This window comes from Martes martes (assembly GCF_963455335.1).
Source record: "Martes martes genome assembly, chromosome: 11".
NCBI classification, from domain to species: Eukaryota; Metazoa; Chordata; class Mammalia; order Carnivora; family Mustelidae; genus Martes; species Martes martes.
The window spans coordinates 50,475,574-50,497,239 of NC_137899.1; the positions used below are offsets into that span (position 1 = coordinate 50,475,574).

The window sequence follows — 21,666 nt, forward strand, 5'->3', positions numbered from 1 at the left end:
ACCCTACTTGTGCTCTTTCTCTCTGGCAAATACATAAATAAAATCTTTAAAAAAAGTAATAATGTAATATACTCATCTTTTAAGGTTCCTCTTATTGTCCTTGAACATTGGACCTGTTAGTATACATGAACTATATGGGTCTCCTCCAACTATTAGAAAATACATGTAAATTTGGAGTCTTCCCATTGAATTTCAGAAAAACAGTAATATTAAAGTTTTCTAACATGTGCACCCTTCTCTGTACCACAGGAAAGACTCAGAGACACACTAAGAGGACCAAGGAATATCTAGAAATATGCCTACAATGAATAATCAGTAAGGACTTAGCACACCCGGATGGCTCAGTCATGAGTTTCCACTCAGGTCATGATCTCAGGGTCCTGGGATCAAGCACCATGTCAAGCTCTGCGCTCAGTGCAGAATCTGCTTGTCCCTCTCCCTCTCTCTCTGCTCCTCTCCCAGCCCTTTAATAAATAAATAAAGTCTATTAAAAAAAAATAATAATCAGTAACAGCTCAAGAGTGGCCTGGATGGTGTGTTTTACAAGAAAGTTTCAAACATCACCGAGTAGAGGCAAATCTAAATACCAGTTAGTTCCACCACCAAGTGGCCAAAAAATCCAGGTCAGCATTGTTTTCTTAGATCTAACAAGGACCTCATCAAGGCTCATTATTCACTACACCGACCTCTTAAGCCAAAATTTTAGTATTCTTAGATAAATAAACAACTGTATAAAATCCAACATTATTCACATCCAAAAGATGTTTCCAGTCCTAAACCATTCAAAATGACAGTCATCTGCCATTCACCTGTTTAATTCCTTCAGTCAACAGCCAATCTGAGTATATTTTCTCTCTCACAGCAAGGATTGTAAAATAGTATTAAACAGAATCACAACTGCTGAGCCCTGAGGTCCATGTCTCATTTTAATAGATAGGAAAAGGACTCAGGTTTCCCAAACATGTTAAAAGAGGAAATTTTTAGAATAGAGAGGGAGGCAGCATATTGCCAATAAAGGAAAAAAGCCAACAAGCCATGTCTACAGGACAAGTGGACAACAGGGATGATACAGAGAGACTTGCAAAAGACACCACACATACCCACTTTAAAAGGTTAAAATGGTCTTCAGAGAAGTTATCTCTACTGTTGATTATACATGTTTCAAATGAAGGGCAATGGTAATGATACACAGGGAGATTTTTTTTTCAAGATTTGTTAGATCAGATCGTCACCATATTTTTAAATGAGTCACTGAAATCAGGATTAAGTTTCCTACCTTACAACTACAAGTAAGGAGCATTAACGTGACATCTTGTCTCTTGAACATGTTTTTACATGTAACATATTACTATTTTCCAAGTAAATGATGCAATATATATATATATATATATATATATAGTTTTCCAAAGTATATATTCTGAGTTAAGAGAAATGTAAAGGAAATACGATTTTTAAAGTCTAATGACTCACCAGTGTATTTACAAAGTGTATTGTTCTTTAAGCATAAACATCTTGTTTGGAGTTTTTGTTGTTTTAAATTCTACCTACATCAGAGTCAAGTATAATTGGCTGGCTTTTGTCTTATCAAGTCTTATTTAGCTAGTTGCTTAGTAACTCACTGTGACCTTAGAAGTTTTTGAATATGACAAATGAACTTCCCTATGTTTTAATTAACATCTCACTAGTGACAAATAAAAGAAATTATAAAACTAAAGTGCACTCTACTTTCTCTAATCTTCACCCAAATATTTAACTTTCTAATTTACATTTTTTTACAGTAAGATTCCAAGGAAACCAAACTGCTATTAAATTATATTGCAACCTTCCTGTTCTAACTAATTAAAGCTTGACGCAAATGTTCTTACAGATTCACGTAAGATACACTCACAGTATTACTTTCAAGACAGTGAAGAACAAAAACTTATGTACAAAGAAGTTATGGTATTAATGTGAAAATGTGGAAAATGAAGAATCACAGTCAAAAGCCAGATACATCAAAAATTATAGTTTCTACGTAAATCTTAGCTGTCACACTGCATTGTTCAAAAAGCATGGTTAATGACATAAATGGTGCCATCACTGGATATTTAACAAGAAAAACCTGATGAAGACATACCACAGATGCAGAACACTGGTCCAGTTACAGATGGAGAAAACCTGATTTAAAGTTTCTCATTCTTTCAATTTGATTAAGAAGATTAAAAATATATTGCACTTAAACTACCATGATATTAAGTGTAAATATGAATCACAAAAATAAGGCATTAGTTTCTTCATATGCATAAAACACATAATATCACAATGAGTCTTCCTAGTTCTCATGAGTCTTCCTAGTTCTCATTAACACTGAATCTATTTTATTCACATGTGATTTTATTTTATTTCTTTCAGTAAGAGCCAATTTACAAGTATATTCAGCTACTTTCAATGTATAAGCACAAAATGATCCAAATGCTTGCCTACAAACAAACAAAGGCAGCCATATGGGGATTCATAATTTACCTGTTCAAAAATGCTTAATAATAAAAGAATTGCTTTTTTATCAGTGATGTTGAAAAAAACTATTTTCAGAAAATATTCTAAGTTTCTGAATCAACAGATGTTGTATTTGAGAAATCAAAGTCCATTAATTTAACAAATGGGAAACATTTTTATGTATTAACTATTTTTAACTACTATTAACTAAAGTCACTGAAAAATTAAAGTATTTTCTGTTTTCACTATTTTCCCATGTTTACATAAACCATCATATGACAAGAGGCATCATGAGGCTTTTTTTATAGCACAAGCTTTCTTGGGTTTGTACAATTATAATCCAGAAAGAATAAAACAATTTTATAAACAGCTTTTAGCCACAAAATTAAATATATTAAAAGATTAGTTGAAGGATGATGGTAGAAAATAAATGCAATCTCTTATTTTAAGATTCCATGGGGGTACTATGAAAATTTAAAAATACTGCTCCTTTTGCCAAGATAGGATCTGTCAGCATGTTAAATTAAGTTTTGGTTGGGACTGTATGCCATATGTAAATCTAGATAAAATATGTTACTGCTGGCATCTGTTAGTATTTTAATGGTTTGGGTACGTCTGAGCAAGCAGAAGAGGCTGGGGGGTGGGGGGGCTCAACCAGCTGTGTGTCCAAAGTATAATACCTCTTTGTTAAGTAGCTATTTATAAACTTATCCTGTAATTTCAGTGTCTTGTTGAGATTATTAATCACACTATTCTCTAGAAAATTTCACTTACAGAAGCCTATAAGGGTTAAATAATAAAGAACAATGACCAGAACCAACTCTTTACTTCAGGAAAAGTAGTAGTAAAATGCTGTTTTGAATCTCCATAGCAATTGGTTTGGAAAGCAAGAGAGGACCAATTTCATGACTTCTGGCAACCAGTAGAGCTTAAAGACTGGAGTTTTAAAGGTCAGCCAATGTGGCTGGGATAGAGCCCCGAGGGCACTGAGTTGCTCTTAGGGAGAAGGCAAAACCAACAATCCATAGACAGACAGCTTAGAAATAGCAATCTGAAGAGAACCTGGGGCACACAGTGGAGAAGTAAGGTGCTCATCTCAGAGCACTTCCCAGAGAGGCAGTGTTCAGTGACAGACCCCTCCAGGAACAAAGGAACTGGCGGGCACCATCTCCCTTTCCCATCCCTGTGCATAAGCACAGGGCCACCTACAGGAACTAGCACAGCACCTATACCTCACTTGCTTATACCAAGCCCTAACTCCCCTGGGCTCCAGTAGAACTACCCTTCCTAGTCTCACTTGCCTCAATCCCAGCACAATTGGCCCTGCCCCCCTGAAGGCCAGCCTAATCCCTTGGGAATTTTGCAGAGCCTTGCAAGTTTCCAGTACTGATAACAACAGTTCTCATCACAAGCAGACCAGAGCACACCTACTTAGAAAAAGCCACAGTTCCGGAACCAAATCTTGCCCACAGCAGATGTAGAGCCTCTGCAGACAACTGGCCTGAAGGATAAAGCAGACAGGACAAAACAGCTGAGTGCACATAGCACACATTGGAGACACTCGTAGAAACACCAGGCTGTGGGGAACAGGAAACACTGCACAGAAGGGCACTACAGGACCAATTCTTCCTAACACCATTATCCTCAAGAACAGGAGTTGTAGCTGATTTTCCTAAAACAAAGAAATAGGCATAGAGACTTAGACAAGATGAGAAGACAGAAAAATTTATCCCAAATGAAATAAGATAAGGCCATAGCCAGAATCTAAGTGAAATAGATATGTCACATACTGGATAGAGTATTTAAAGCAAGGATCATACGGATTCTCACTAGACTTGAGAAAAAGAGTGGAAAACATAAGTGAGACCCTTAACAAAGAGATAAGGAATAACATAGCAGAAATAAAGGACGCAATACATGAAAGGAACAAATTAATGAACTAGAAGACAGAGTAATGGAAACTAATCAAGCTGAACAAAACCGAGTGAAAAGAACTATGTAACATGAGAATAGGCTTAGGGAACACAGTGACTCCATTAAATGTAGTAATATCCATATTACAAGAGTCCAAGAAGAAAAAGAGAATGGGGGCAAAAAAAAAAAATATTTGAAGAAATAGCTGAAAAACTTCATCTGGGGAAGGTAATAGATATCCAGATGCAGGATGTACAGATAACCCCAACAAAATCAACAAAGCAGATCCACAGCAAGACATAATGCAATTAAATTGGCAAAATATAAAGATAAAGAAAAAATTTTAAAGCAGCAAGACAAAAAACAGTACATTGAAGGGAAAAGCCATAAGGCTACCAGGGAATTTTTCAGCAGAAACTTCCCAAGCCAGAAGGAAGTGGCATGATAGAGTCAAAATGCTGAATGTGAAAAATATGCACCCAAGAACACTCTATACAGCAAGGCTATCATTCAGAATAGAAAAAGAAATAAAGGGCTTCCCAGACAAACCACAACTAAATGAGTTCATGAGCACTATTCCAGTCCTAAAACAAATATTAAAGGGAACTCCTTGAAGGAAAAGGAGAGACCAGAAGTGACAGTATGAAGGTAGGAAACACAAAACGGTAAAAATGAGTATTTCTGTAAAAAAAAAAAAGTCAAGAAACTCACAAAATAAAAGAGTGGAAAACATGACAACATGTACTTAAAACAGAAGGAAAGGAATAAAGAATGGGTTCAAACTTAAGCAACCATCAACTTAACATAGACTGCTATATGCAAGAGAGGTTATATACAAATTCAATAGTAACCATATATCAAGAGAAAGAAATCCAAATAGATTATTAAAGAAAATCAACATAACATGAAAGAAAGCAAGAAAGGATCAGAGAAAATCTTCAGGAACAACCATATAACACAAGTAATCAGAAATGAATACATGTCTTTCAATAATTACTTTGAATGTAAATGGACTAAATGCTCCAATCAAAAGACAGAGTAACAGAATGGATTAAAAAAACAAGACCCATGTATATGCTGCCTACAAGAGACTCATTTTAGACCTAAAGACACCTGCAGATTGAAAGTGAGGGATGGAGAACCATCACGAAAATGGATATCAAAAGAAAGCCAGAGTAACAACACTGTATCAGACGGAATAGACTTTAAAACAAAGACTTTAACAAGAGACAGAAGGACACCATCAAATAACAAAGGAGATAACCCAACAAGAGGACAACACAGTTGTAAATATTCAGGCACCCAACCTAGGAGCACCCAAATAATAAGAGTTAAAAACAAACATAAAGGAGCTAGTCAATAATTCAGTAATAGTAAGGGACTTTAACACCCCATTGATCATCCAAACAGAAAATCAACAAGGAAACAATGGCTTTGAATGACACAATGGAACAGATGGATCTAAAAGATATATTCAGAACACTGCATCCTGAAACAGGAGAATACACATTCAAGTGCTCCTGGAACATTGTCAAGAATAGATCACATATTGGGCCACAAAACAAGTCTCAACAAATTCAAGAAGCTTGAAGTCAAACCATTCATATTTTCCGACCACAACACTAGGAAACTAGAAGTTAACCACAAGAAAAAATCTGGAAAAGCTACTAATACATGGAGGTTAAATAGTATGCTACTAAGCAATGAATGGTTCAATCAGCAAGTAAAAGAAGAAATTAAAAAGTATATGGCAACAAATGAAAATGAAAACACAATGCTCCAAAACCTTGGGGATGCAGCAGAAGCAGTTCTAAGAGAGAAGTATATAGCAATACAGGCCCACCTCAAGAAGCAAGAACAATCTCAAAAAGCTTAACTTTCCACCTAGAGAAGCTAGGAAAAGAAGAACAAACAAAATCTAAAACCAGCAGAAGGAAGGAAATAATAAAGTTCAGAGCAAAAATTAATGATACAGAAACTAAAAAAACAAAAACAAACAACAAAAAAAGATCAATAAAACCAAGAGATATTTCTTCAACAAAATCAATTGATAATACTCTAGCCAGGCTTATCTAGAAAAAAAAATACTCAAATAATATCACAAATGAGCAGAAAATTAACACCACAGAAATATGAACAATTACAACAGATTATGAAAATCTATATGCCAACAAATTGGACAACCAGAAAGAAATGGATAAATTCCTAGAAACATAAAACTACCAGAACCGAAAAAGGAAGACAGAAAATTTGAACAGACTGAAAACCAGCAAGAAATTCAGTCAGTATCGAAAAAAAACTCCCAAAAAACAGAAGTCCAGGACCAGATGGCTTCACAGGCAAATTCTAATAAATATTTAGAGATTTAATATCTATTCTTCTCAAACTATTCGAATAGAAAAGATCCTAATTCAACTCCATGCGGCCAGCATTATCTTGATACCAATACAGATAAAGAAACCACTAAAAAAAGAACTATAGGCCAATATCCTTGATGAACATAAAAATAAAAATCCTCAACAAAATGCTAGCAAAGAATCCAGCAATACATTAAAAATATAATTCACCATGATTAAGTGGTATTTACTGCTGTGTTGCAAAGGTGGTTAAATATTCACAAATAAGTGTGATACATTACATCAGTAGAAGAAAGGATAAGAACATTATGATCATTTCAAAAGATTCAGAAAAAGCATTTGACAAACTACAACATTACTTATGATAAAAAAAAAACCCTTAAAAAATGCTTAGAGGAAACATAACTCAACATAATAAAGCCATTTATGAAAAATCCACAGCCAATATCATCCTTAATGGTAAAAAACTGAGCTTTTCCCCTAACATGGGGAATAAGACAAGGATGTCCACTCGCACTGTTTTTATTCAACATAGTACCAAAAGTCCTAACCACAAAAATCAGATGACAAAAAGAAATAAAAGGAATCCAAATTGGTAAGGAAGAAGTAAAACATTCACAATTTGCAGATAACATAGTACTATATATAGGAAAACCCCAAAACCACCAAAAAACTGCTAGAACTAATAAATGAATTCAGTAAAGTTGCAGGATATAAAATTCATGTACAAAACTCTGCTGCATTTCTATACACCAATAATGAAGCAGCAGAAAGAGAAATTTTTTTAAAAATCCAATTTGTAATTCCACCCAAAATAGTAAGACACCTAGGAATAAACCTAACCAAAGAGGTCAAAGACCTGCACTCTGTAAAACACTGATAAAAGAAATTCAAGATGACACAAACAAGTGGAATGACATTCCATGTTAATGGGTCAGAAGAGCAAATACTATTAAAACATCTACATTATCCACAGCCATCTACATATTTAATGCAATCCCGATCAAAATATCAACAGCAATTTTTACAGAGCTGGAACAAACAATCCTAAAACGTGTATGGAACCACAAAAGTCCCCCAAATAGCCAAAGCAATCTTGAAAAAGAAAAGCAAAGATCACAATTCCAAACCTTAGATTGTATGACAAAGTTGTAGTCATCAAAGCAGTATGGTAGTGGCACAAAAAAGAGACACACACAGCAACAGAACAGAACACCTAGAAATAAACCCATGAGTACATGGTCAGTTAATCTTCGGCAAAGTAGAAAAGACTTATCCAATGAGGAAAAGACAGTCTCTTCAAAAAATCATGTTGGGAAAACCGGACAGCAACATGCAAAAGAATGAAACTGGACCACTTTCTTACACCGTACACAAAAATAAATTCAAAATGGATCATAGACATAAATGTGAGATCTGAAACCATAAAAATCCTAGAATAGGACACAGGCACTAACCTCTGACATTGGCTGTTGCAACATTTTTCTGGGCATATTCTCCTGAGGGGAGGGAAACAAAAGCAAAAATAAACTACTGGGACTTCATCAAGATAAAAAAACTTCTACACAGTGAAGAAAACAACCTACCAAACTAAAAGTCAATCTATGGAATGGAAGAAGGTATTTTCAAATGACATATCTGATCAAGAGTTAGTAGGCAAAATCTATTAAAAAATTATTAAACACTCACAAAATATATAACCCAATTAAAAAATGGGCAAAAGATATGAACATACAGTTCTCCAAGGAAGACATCTAGATGGCCAGCCAACAGACACATGAAAAAGTGCTCAATACCACTCATCATGAGGGAAATGCAAATCAGAGTCACAATAAGTTATTACCTCACATCTGTCAGAATGGCTAAAATCAAGAACACAAGAAACAACAAGTGTCAGCAAGGATATGGAAAAAAGAGACCATCCCCCCTTGCCCTGTTGGTGGGAATGCAAACTGGTACAGCCACTCTGGAGAACAGTTATGGAGATTCTTCAAAAGTTAAAAATTGAACTACCCTATGATTCAGCAATGGTACTACTGGGTATTTACACAAAGAGTCCAAAAACATTAATCTAAAAAGATATATGCACACCTATGTTTACAGCAGCATTATCTACAATAGCCAAACTATGGAAAAAGCCCAAGTGTCAATCCATAGAGATGTGGTATATATACAATAGAATGTTATTCAGCCATAAAAAGAATGAAATCTTGCCATTTGCAGAGCATGGATAGAGCTAGAGAGTATAATACTATAGTATAATAGTATTATACTATTGAAATAAGACAGAGAAAGACAAATATCATATGATTTCACTCATATGTGGAATTTAAGAACCAAAACAAATGAACAAAGGCAGAAAAAGGCAGAGAAACCAAGAAACAGACTTTTAATTATAGAGAACTGAGGTTACCAGAGGGGAGGTGGATAGAGGAATGGGTGAAATAGGTGATGGGAATTAAGCAGCACACTTGTGATGAGCACCAGATGATATATGGAAATGTTGAATCACTATATTGTACACCTGAAACTAATACTACACAGCCAGTTAAATGGAATTTAAATAAAAACTTAAAAAAAAAAACAATGCTTTGTTTTACCTCATAGTAAATTTATGATTAACTGTACCTTTTCCAATACAGACAACTGTATGAATATGACTACCTTATATATACATTTCCTATTATCAAATACTTCACTATAGATGGAAACCCATATAAATATACTAAAATAAATTAAGCTTCAAAATAAGACTTATCTACAAACACAAAAACAGAAGGCAGATTTTGATACTTGCTGGATACCACAATTTGGAGATTTTAGTCAAAAGCCTGCCTAAAGTTAGTTACATTAAAATTCCCATACCAAACAAAAGATATGGACTTAAACAAATGCTAAGATTCATCAAAACATACATGCTGTTCCAGTGACAAGTAAATTTGGGAGAACAAAATGCACCTGCAAGACATGACATTTATCAAGGAAATGCTTTGTAGAGCCTTAAAATACCTAAACGAGAAAATACTTTCATGAGAATGTAATTTGTTGACCCACAAATAATTGGCATTCAAGTGAAAAGCAGTTCAGGAAGGACCACTTACAGAATACTAACCACTCATTATCACCAGATTAAAAAAAGCTTCATCCTGGAAAAGGAAGATTGCTATGGCCACATAAGCCTTCAACTACCAAAATTAACAAAGAAAACTCAACCAACCCGTCATTCTGAATCTATGATTTTGAGTTTTAATTTTTACTGATCTTCAGGCATGTCTAGAAATCTGCTATGTCAGTATTAGGTTTTCTCACATTCTCTAGATTATACAGTGTGTTTAGCATAGCAGTGTAAGAAAATACATCCAGTCACAACTGTGTGCTCACTCCTCATCGGGCCAGCTGTAGAGAGAGTTGTAAGGCAACAGAATCAGAGCTGGGTAGGCTGAATTCTACAAGCCATTGGCTGTACTGACCAAAACAGCACTAACCAATCTGGGATCCAGCACAGCAGCCAGCTTCAGTAGCTGATGACTCAGAGGTGCCAAGCGGCCGTGCCCGAGAGTGAGGTCAGGCTTAAAGACAAAACAGACCTGGGCCTAAATTGTGCATCTTGCTCTTACTATATGATCAAGAGAAAAATAATGCATCTAAACCACAGTTTACCCAGCTTCAAAATGGGAGTAGTATTATATCTATTACAACATTATAGTAAAAAGATGACGGTAACCTATTTAAAACAGCTGGCATGAAAGCCATGTGCTCCAAATCCTGGTTTTGAACTCTGACAAAAGTATTTACACCTAATTTATATCATCTTTGAGGAAAAATAGATATATAATAATAGCGACAGATACACTGGGTCATAATTTGCATCTCTTAGGAGCAGATCAGGGGTGTGGCAGGAGAAAAGAGCCACCTATCCCCATAATTTAAATTTTTTTCAAGTCTAAGGGAAAAAAATGTAGCTTGTACCCTACAATATACTACATTCAAATAAACCCAGTGTTAAACACTACAAAAAACAAAAGAAAAAGAAAAAACAAGATATCCTCTCACCTTCAATGAATCAGTCTAAAAGAGGCTTATACTGAGTTATGAGCAATGCTAAAATCCAAGAACTGTCTTTAAATAGAAAATTTAATAATTATTTTCATATATAAATTTGGTAGTAAAATCAGACTTGACCTTGGGCTAGAGGCTCTATAGTCTTTATTCCTGTCCTGAATGTAAACGTTCATGCATTATAGTTTTCTTACGTTGCACGGTCCTTAATCCAACTACTGATGTGACTTAACATGTTATGTACTGCATTAACTTCTGAAAATAAAAATATTCCAAATTTCAAAACATACATAGTTCAAAGATTTCAGAGAAGGTAATCTGAAAAATCTCTGCTTAAGGAAAAAAAGTAGTAGCTATAAAAAGAGATAAACTATCAAAGACAGAAACTTGGAGTTAAGAATGTATTTTCTATCCTTCATAAAGCAGTAATTGCTTAGAACCCCCGGTTATCCTATCATATGGACACGGTGACATGACCTACAACATTAAGTACTTGAAAAAGCATGAGCTGATACATATAACATGCTTCAAACAATGTCTGACACAAAGTAAGTACCCAATAAATACTGTGTTGTAGTAGTGCCTAGAAAAATACTTTGAACATTTAGTAGGAACAGGCAAAGTGGTGAATACCTAGCTCAATCTACTATATATATTTTATTTTGTAATTTTATTTTAAAAAATCCAAGGGTGTTCATATGTCTATGCCTAGTGTTGATTCTCCCATCTGAGATAGCATTAGTGCAAATCACAGAGGGAGGTAGCAATCCCAGGTAAGCAAACAAGCATTTGGAGCTGATAAAGCACAGTTAGAGCTCTAAATGCAATAAAAATATTATCTAAAAAGAAATGATCTGTGAAAGACTGGAGAGCAGCCTAGAGGAATGTTTCCAAAATTTATCGTGCAAACTACTCAGCCAGAGTTTTTGCTCTAACTCTGATAACTGATAATATGCATATCAGAATATGCATATTCTGACTTTATATAGTGGGGCCAAACATCCTGCATTCAGATTCTCAGGTCACCACCATGCTGCTGATCCAGAGACCCACAGTGAGAGTGGGAAGGTCCCAGAGGAGTGGCCCTCCAAGTATATGAGCAACATCACAATCTCCTGGAAAGTTATTAGATGTGCAAGCCCTAGAGCATGAGGAAATTTTGGAGATGATTGATCAGTCATTCATATCCAGTCAGATTACTTTCCCCAAGAATAAAAGAACACTTTTTAAATACTTAAAAACAGCACACTGAAACATGTTACAGAAGAAAAACAGTTTCTCTCTGTATACAATTTCCAAAACTACAGTCATTTTAAGTACACTTGAAGTGTAGGTTTTTACCTTATAAAAAGCCTGCTCTGATAAATTGTAGGCAAATATCATGTGCCTAATTCTCAGTAGGGGCACTGACCAACAACTCACAAAGTAGGTCACGTCCATTGTACTTAGGTAACAAAGGTATGACTGTATGTGGAAACCAGACACATTTTCTATTTGCTTCTGCTGAGAACGTAACCAACCACATTATAGTTTTAGCCAGCTTCTCCACAGTCATGTTTATACAATGTCTGGCTGATGTGTAAATACATGTCAACATTTTGATTTATAGCTATAGATGATCTGTTTACATACATAGATACACAGACGTATAAATTATGGTACATTAATGGTTTGCAATACAATATTCTTGAAGGACAAAAACCTTGAGGATAGGCCACAAATATACAATGTCATGACCAGCGCAAAGATTTCAGCTCTGAAAATATGAAGCCAATTGATTATTCAAAATCTGGGGGGAAACCTATTTAACAAATTGATGCACTCAGAGTTCAGACTCAGCATTTTTTCCAACTTCCAAGTCTGAATGCCAAGTTCACCTCTCAGTCAAAACCTGAGCACACAGATCTATCCTTCACCTATTTTGAGGGTGTCAGTATCAGATTGTGAAGCCCCCACACTTGCTTCAGGATTGACACTGTCATTTGTGCCAGGACCACAAGTTTTAACAGTGTTTCTGTCAGGACATGTTTCTGATGTCACATCAGGGAGAACAGAGGGAAGGAGGGAGGAAAGAGCGCTTCTGGCATCTGGTGAATACAGGCCAGGCACGCTGCTCGATAACCTACAATGGACAAAACAGTCTCTGCAACGAAGAATTACCTGGACTAACATACCGAGGGTATTGGGGTTCAGAAACCCTGACTGAAAAGACGGAGGCTGCAAAGGTAGAGAATCAATGTCCCCTGTGCATCATCATTACGTTCCCCGTATAGTGTTAAGCACAACGACAAATACTTGTTGTTTATTACATAAACTACCTCTGTGTTGCTGTGAGGCCTAGAGATGGATATGCAGTATCCAAATTGTAAAACAAAACTGCAGTCATTGTCAAGTTTGAAAAGGAATTTAATATATCATCTATTGTTATTTCTGTATTTGGGGGGAAAAAATACTTTCATATGAAAGATGCTACATCACGTACTGATAGGGTGGTATTATGGGAAGGGGGAAAGGGGACAACCTGGCCTCTTAGTAAAAATAAGTATCTTAAATTTATTAAAATCATTTTTTATTTCTAATAGTGTCAATGTCCCATACTTTTCATAAATTAAGTACTTCCTTTATAAAAATTAAAACCAATATGACATAACTAAGTGATATTTCACAAGCAGGAAACATAATATGTAATTATTTTCCAAAAAAACAAATCATAGACCTCTGTGGCCTGCAGGCATTTATACTTCTGAGAATTCTGGGATTTAAAATGTCATGAGAAATTCTGAACGGGCTTACATTTTTGAAACACAGGAACTGACAGTCACAAGGCCAAACATACCCTTAATAATCGATTCAGCTGCATACAGATCTCGTTTGTAGGTCACCTAAAGGACAAACAAACCTCATTAGACTTAACAGAGCAGGAAGGAATGTGAGAGCAATAAAATTATGCCCCAAAGGAAACGATTTATTTTGGAGAAACTATAAACACATAGTACTGACAATTTCTAAATTATAACATTAGAAAGTTCAGAAAAATACATTCAATTTCTACAAATTGCTGAATATTGGTTTTTGGATCTTTAAGTTGTGATATTATGTGGCAGTGGTTACCAAAATCTTATTAATATAAGTATTATTTCAAAAATAATGTGGTAGTGTTTAAATAAGAGTACTAGCACTACTAGTTATTACTGTTTAATAGTCAAGGTGTATATTGTAAGGCAGGAAGAAAAAGTATGTGTAACAAAAATCACTAAATCGCATTTTTAGTTGAAATGAGATAATCCTCAAAAATTAATTCACATCAAGAGGGACTTCATTCTGAATTGAAGGAGGTAGGTATCTTTATGTAGATAAGGTTCATCTTTCATGGTTTTTTTTCTTTTTTTTTTTTTTTTGAGGATGACAGAGATCACAAGTAGGCATTTAGGCGGGCAGAGAGAGAGAGGAATGGAAGCAGACTCCTCGCTGAGCAGAGAGCCCGACGTGGAGCTCGATCCCAGGACCCTGGGATCATGACCTGAGCCGAATGCAAAGGCTTTAACCCACCGAGCCACCCAGGTGCCCCTTTCATGTTTTTTTATTAATACGTGGATCTGACAGAGACTAAAGTGTGCCTTCATGTACATAAGAGCAATCATTATCTTTCGTGAAGATCATACATCCTCCTTCTAACTGTAACCTGCCATAGTCCTAGAGCAGAGATTTCCCAGAACATATCCCATGAGCTCAAGCACAGAATATATCATGTTTTTGGCAATACAGTATTAGTTCTCACATCAGAACTGGAAAACCTAGAAGATACTACACTACTATGATGTAAGTGGTCTAAAAACCCACTTTGGAAAGTACTTACCAAGTGAGTACATTTCTGTGCCTATAACTCATGTACTCTTTTTCCCTTCAGATTATCTCATAACTAGTCTTGTACAAAAACTTTGTTCGGTTCAGGTTGCTTGAGGCACTTCTACCCAAACTAGATTCCCCTGCTATACCTTTATCCTAGCCAATAAATCCTGGTGGAAAACATTACCCTATAGTCCACAATTCAAGTAATAGCTAACATGTAACATAGATAGAAAACTGGGGCACCTGGGTGGCTCAGTCAGTTAAGCGTCTGACTCTTGGTTTCAGCTATGGTCCTCATATAAGAATCACGACATCAAGTCGCCCCCCCTCCATACCCCCATAGGGCTCTGCCCTCAGCACAGAGTCTGCTTGAGACTGACTCTCTCTCTCTCTCTCTCTCCCCCTCTACCTCTCCCCTCCCTGTACTCTAAAAATTTTTAACAAGATAGTTAGGTAGAAAACTGCTGTAGCCTTCAGTTAATCTATTGAAGTCACATATGACTTTGTTATATTATTGGCAAAACAAGCACATGCGAACCAAAACTGGTACTATAGTTTCTGATCCACAATGTAATTCCAGTATCTGGATAGAAAATAGAAAACAGACATTTAAAGGTCCATGCTATGTATTTCACCCAATTAAACAATATACTGATCTCATTCATTCATTCAACCAAATTTATCAAATAACTACTCTGTTCTAGGTCCTGTTCTAAGTTTTGAGGACAGAGCAATGAAAAGAATAAACAAAGTTCTTTAATCTGTGGAAACAATATTTTGGTAGAAAAATTGTCTTATAAAAATTCTATCAGGTTAAGTTTTTCTTCCGTTTTCTCAAAAACCGAAAGTTAACTAGGTCACTGAAATCAGGCTTCAGTATTTGTAATTCAAATAAGAAGATAGTGGTTTTTTTTTAATACTTTTCTGCTGTGTAAGGTAAACTCAGAACTGAAATAGGAAGAGGCCTAATTACCGTTATTCATTTTATGTTCCTTCTGCTCTGAGGAATAAAACTGTATTCAAAATCACAATATGGAGGAACTGCGGAAGTTCCTTCTTTTTCTTTCAAAGATATCTTAATGAAGAATTTTTTTAAGTTAAAGAAAAATTGGTCTCAAATCCTAAACTTCCTTTTCTAGTATTCCTGCAAGACTTAACAGTTTTGCATTGCAATCAATCTTACTTAAGATACATACTTACATCACCTAAAGATCCTTTCTCCACTATTATTAAATCATTAACTGTATAAACAGGAAATCATCCTAAATTTTGTCTACTTTTTCTTGTAGGCTGTGGATAACAACTATACATATATTAAAGTCTTTTTATTGTTTACTAATATCTTCTACATAGAGCCTTATTTAATACTTCAACTCCACCTCTCACCAAACACGGATTTAACAAAAATGAAGTACAAAATGTTTCTCACAAGCTGGTAAAGTACAATGTTTAAAAATAGCTTTATTTTTTTTCCTAATTAAAACAGTTAATGCACTTCAAAGGGAACAGTACTGGAAAATGTTGCAATTCTGAACTGCGGAGTTGCCACTTTTTTCTGTCAAACTTTTACAGTAATATGGGTTGCCCTTTCCTTATTTTTTTAATTTTCAAAAGTTTATTAAATCAGTTTTGAAGTTGATTTCCTTCTGTCAGTATAATCTGTAGTTTTCCTTGGACGTTGCACAATACATTATGAAAATTGGTTACTTAAAAAAAAAAAAAAGTGACAGAAGAAAGTCCTCAATCCTCGGATTCACTTAGAGTCACACTGCTCAGTACAGGTTCAGGAGCCACAGAAAGACCAAGGCTCGGGGCCCCCATCTGCCTGTCTCCTAGTTAAACTCACTTTTTGTCTCTTTGTGCTTCTCTGCAGTATTTCATCTGAGTCAAGTGTGTAACTAAAAGAAAAGTATATTCAATATAAGAGAAACTTGGAACTCAGGGCCAGAGCGAGTTTTCTGTCTCTGAGGCCAGGCCTCCCTCAGCTGCCTCAAGGTGGGTTCCAGAGGACACTATCCTACCTACCTGTGTCACTCTGTGGTGACAATATAGTAACTTCAGACTGTTCAGAGCCTCGTTCAGTTGGCCACCACGTTACATGAATCGCATAACACTTAGTCCCCATCTTTCCTGTCTTTTAACTTGTAAGCAAATGAGCATGTAGCTCCAATAATTAGAAGTCATAAAATCCTAAATTTTAAAAGAATAGAGCATGTTTATTAGATACAGATTTATATTTGGAAAAGTATCTATTTTATTTATTTCCATTTCATTCATTAGGTCTATCTAGAAAATATTTCTTTCCTCTAGACTGGATGAAAAATCTCTAAAAAGAAAGAATGTTACCACTCTGTATTTTTGAGATTTAAAAGTGAGACTATTTGGGGTTTTTTTATTTTTATTTTTAAATTTTATTTATTTATTTGTCAGAGAGAGAGAGCACATGCACACAAGCCGCACAAGCAGGAGGAGTGGCAGGCAGAGGGAGAGGGAGAGGCAGACTTTCAGTTAAGCAGGGAGCCTGATGTAGGACTCCATCCCAAGACCCTGAGATCATGACCTGAGCAGAGGGCAGACGCTTAACGGACTAGCCACCCAGGCGTCCCTGTTTTTGTTTTTAAACAAGGATACCATGACACTTGGATCTAAAAAAAAAAAAAAAAAAAAAAAAAAGTTCCCATCAAAAGGATTCCTGAAAAGTCAGTTATTTCAATAATATGTGATGACTCAAACATTTCAGAAACTCCTCCTAAACAAGTATTTTCAGACAATGAACACAGTTTAATTTCTTCAATACCTGGTTATAAATCTTTTATGCCTTAAGGATAGTTGTAACATTTAGAAACAAAAGGCTTGTTCAATTAGTTCCGTATAGTGTAAAAAGCGGGCAAGTATGTAAGCATATTGGGACAAAAATACAGTACAATTATAAATGAAAGCAATGGAAGTTTTTACGTCCACTGGATGAAATTTTGTCAAATAACAGTATGTTCACTAATGTCTGGCAAGGCACCACCCCTCAGGGAAAGCATGAGAGCCAATTCCTATCCCAGAAATCAGTCCTGTTGTCTTCTGTGATTGGGTAGTCTTTGTCATGGGGAATGGGGGAAGGTCCTCTACCCTGCATGGTGATTTAAAGCAGTTAAGGTTTCCTCCAGGCACCAAAGGAGCCATTGTAAGAGATGCGACATAACTGTGAACATTTACTTCCTGCATTTACTTCTACAAAAGAGTATGTAAAATACAAAATAACCCTCCCAGGATTTTTGGTGGCAATTCAAATAGTCCTATTTGAGACAGGCATGAGACATTCTCGTCTTTCCTCACACCACTGTGTGGGCTAACTCCCTGACTTCTAAGGGGTAAGGGAAGGTGTCCTGGATCTGTGTTTCAGAATCCTCCCTTGCCTTACTTTTTATGGTAGTAAAATGTCTCCCGAAATGCATTTTTTACCATTTCAAGATTTATGCATCATGAGCCAGGTAGCTGGCTCAGTGACCTGAATCCAGTACTGGTTTTAGCCGCATTGTACTAAATCTTTTTTCAGATCTCAATTTTTAAAAATGGTAGCACTTTTGCATTAGTATAGAATTTGAACACTACTTTCTAGTGTAGATTCCACTGCTTTGGTTTAAACAGAAACTGAATAAGTTTATCCTACAAAACACCAAGGCCACAAAATTAAATGAGAAGCCTATACTGAAGACAATTCATACAATGTCCTGAAGAAGGTTCAGAGAGCTATACCAATAGCTAAGACAGTATCTGAAAGAAGAAAAAAAGGGGGTGGGGGAAGAAAGGAGGCAGAAGGAGGAAACAGGGACCCTAAAACTACAGTACTTGCACTCAAAATAATTTCACCTCAATTGTCAGAAAAAATAAGGCATCAGAAAAGACCTCCTATCTGCCATTTGAAAGACTTTTTCCCCAATCCATTGCATTACATGCCCTTTTAGAATGCAAGATCCCATTATGCACACATTGTAAAGAATAAGGCTTCTCCCACCCCACCCCACCTGTCCCAGTTTGCAAAGTGAAACTAGAATGATGATCCCTCAGGGGCCTAAGTGTGGGGAATGTTTATTAATTTCCTAGGGCTCCTGTAATGAAGGACCACAAACTGGGTGGCTTGTTCTCTCACACTAGTAAAGACTAGAAGACTCAAAGTCAGGGGTCTGCAGGGCTTTGTATATAAAAGAACATTTCCTGGCCTCTTCCTACTTTGTCATGCTTGCCAGCCGTGCTTGGCTTTCCCTTGCTTCTAGACACAGCACCGTATTCCCTGCCTCTGTTGTCCCTGGCATTCTCCCTCTCTGTCCTCCTCCTGCATTTCTTACATGTTGAATTCAGGGCCTACTCCATGTCAATATGACCTCAACTGAACTCGATCAGATCTGTAAAGACACTTTTCAAATAAGGCCTCATTACCAAGTGCCAGAGTTAGAACTTGAACATTCCTTCAAAGGGGACACTATTCAGCCCACAACAGTGTGATGAAATGACTTACCAGAGTGAGGAGGAGACGCCCTGGGAAAGCCAATCCCTTGCCTTAGAGCACAGACAGTTGGTGCCCATGAAAGGGAAGCAGAGCACCAAGACGTGAGAAGTAATACTGTGTTGTTGGAGAAAGCAGTGAAAGAGGAAGATTTAAAAAAAAAAAAAAAATCCAAAACAAAATTCAAACAAATTTGTGAGGAACAAGTGGAAAATTTCAAGAGCAATGTGTTACTTTCCTCTCATCTGCACATCTCAGGGGGCTGACAAATTTCAAAAAGGCTCTGAACACTCACAGAAATAGATCACCACACACCCTTAAGACATCAAAAATGAGGCCATGGAGTATTAAATGAACATGTAAGTAGCAATAAAACTTGTCTGAGAGTTTCCACTTCCCTCTCCTGTTGTCTCCCAAGTAAGTCTAGCACACATTCAGAAGGGGTTGTACAGAGATGCAAATCAGGATCTGTAACAACACACCTAATTGGTAAACACTGTAGTCCTCACAATATATTTACTATCATCTGAGCCATAGACAAAAAAGGAAACACAAAATGAATAAAATGTTTGCCTGCTGGGATGAAGACATTTGGTTACCCTTAAAAGAATAATAATACTGCATGAATCTTCTCTACCAGGCAATAATCCAGGATTTTGTAATTTCAGAACATTTTAAGTATGTATGAGACAACCTTAGCATACAGCAAGGCCCATCATGTTACTGTGTCGAATACCTAATAAACTTAAAGGGCTTTCTGTTTTGTTTTTAAGTCAATGAGGAAATGTGTTTTTGGAGTCGTATCATCTTAGAGTTAGGATGAATTTTAACTTATCAGATTTAGGTGGAGGTATTATAAAGATTTCACTCCTTACTTCAAAAGCAGCAATACTTCAAAAAATAAAAATATCCTACCCTATTTCAGAATATACTGTTCAACACATTTCTACCTTCAGAACAAAGGAAAGCCACACTGTCAAACACTCCAGCCTCCACTGGACATTTTAGTAGGATAGCGCTACAATCACTTCATTCCCTCAAAAACAAAAAAGTTTGTCATCAAGAGTCAATCCTTCTTACATTCAAGGGTCTAACACCTTACTGGGGCCACCAAGTGGGTCCAGTCACCCACCTCACTAAGTCAGGACTCTGCAGATATTTCCTGAACCCACTTAAGTTGGAGCTACCACCTCCCAGGGCCTGGAAGGAAAGGCTACTACTGTGAAAAGCTGAGTTGCATCCTCAATCCAATGGAGTTTAAGAAAACTGAATATAAGAATATAGAGAGAGAAAAGAAAAAAAAAATGAATAAAACCATCTTATCAGCTAAAATGGAATCTGTTTGAATAAATTATCTCAAAGTATATTTTCTGCAAACCAAGAAATAGAAATGATACATACTTTGATTCTCAGGAAACCCAGTAAAACTTTCAATGCCTTTAAAGCATACATACATATATATCCTTATACCTCAAAATACTGGCTCAGTATGAAACCAAGCATTTTTATACACTTCTTTATTTTCTTAAGCACCTGGAAATTATTTATGCTTGTAGAATGAATCTTAGGAATTACATATAAACAGAGCCAAAATCCAAAGTAAAATGCCAACTTCCTTACCTTCCAGAGGTCAGGTGATCCTTCCACAAGTTTGGCATTAACGTGACCATATTTTAGAGCCAACTGCAAACACTCAGTTCCAAATTCCAAGTCATAGTCACTACACTGGGTAGAAAAAAAAGAGTTTAAATACATTTTTAAGCAAAACTTCTATTTCATATCAATATATAAAAGGAAAAGCCTAGAGAACTCACAAACTCTGATACTACTGATTCATCAAATTCCATAATAATTGTCCCTATGCCTGAAATGTCAAAAGATACAGGAAGTAGGCAAGTTGCAACCTTAAGTTTTGAACTTGAAACTTAAGTTTTCAACTTGAAACTCAAGTTTCAGGGGCCAAATAAACTGAATACTTTTTTTGATTATAAGCTACCTTTCTCAACATGTTTCTAAAATGCTTGCAAGTATGGCTGAAATTTTTTATATCAGGATATTATCTGACAAATAAATGTATCCATCGAACTCCAACCCTATGCTATTTTTATATTAAGATATTCATGAAAAGTCACAAAAATTCAACAAAAGTCACAGCTTTTGTTCATTTTAATATTTTATATGACAATACATGTTTTATAAATTTATATTTTGATTCTGAACATGAAAACAGTTCAGTATGCCATTATTAGACAAAATAGAAAGGTCTGGGGCATCTGGGTGACAGTTTAGCGTCTTGGTCTTGGTTTCTGCTCAGGTCATGATCTCAGGGTCATGAAATCAAGCACCCCATTGGGCTCCATGCTCAGCTGGGAGTCAGCTTGAGATCTGCTCCCTGTGGCCCTCTCCCTGCTTGTGCACGTGCTCCCTTCCTCTCCCATTCAAATAAATAAATCTTAAAAAAGAAAATGGAAAGGTCTCTCATAGATTTAGTGAAGTACAAGCAACTTTTTTAAAGCA

General features: G+C 36.0%; 1 protein-coding gene across 1 annotated transcript in view; it reads right to left on the reverse strand.

Annotated features, from left to right (window-relative positions):
• CRPPA (CDP-L-ribitol pyrophosphorylase A) overlaps positions 1-21,666 on the reverse strand; it is a 291,364-nt gene that overhangs the window by 174,614 nt on the left and 95,084 nt on the right. The window contains exons 4-5 of the mRNA XM_080819133.1: positions 20,770-20,874; positions 13,642-13,687 (exon numbers count right to left, since the gene is read on the reverse strand). Of these exons, the coding sequence (XP_080675259.1) occupies positions 13,642-13,687; positions 20,770-20,874 (151 nt within the window). The remainder of the gene's footprint in view (positions 1-13,641; positions 13,688-20,769; positions 20,875-21,666) is intronic.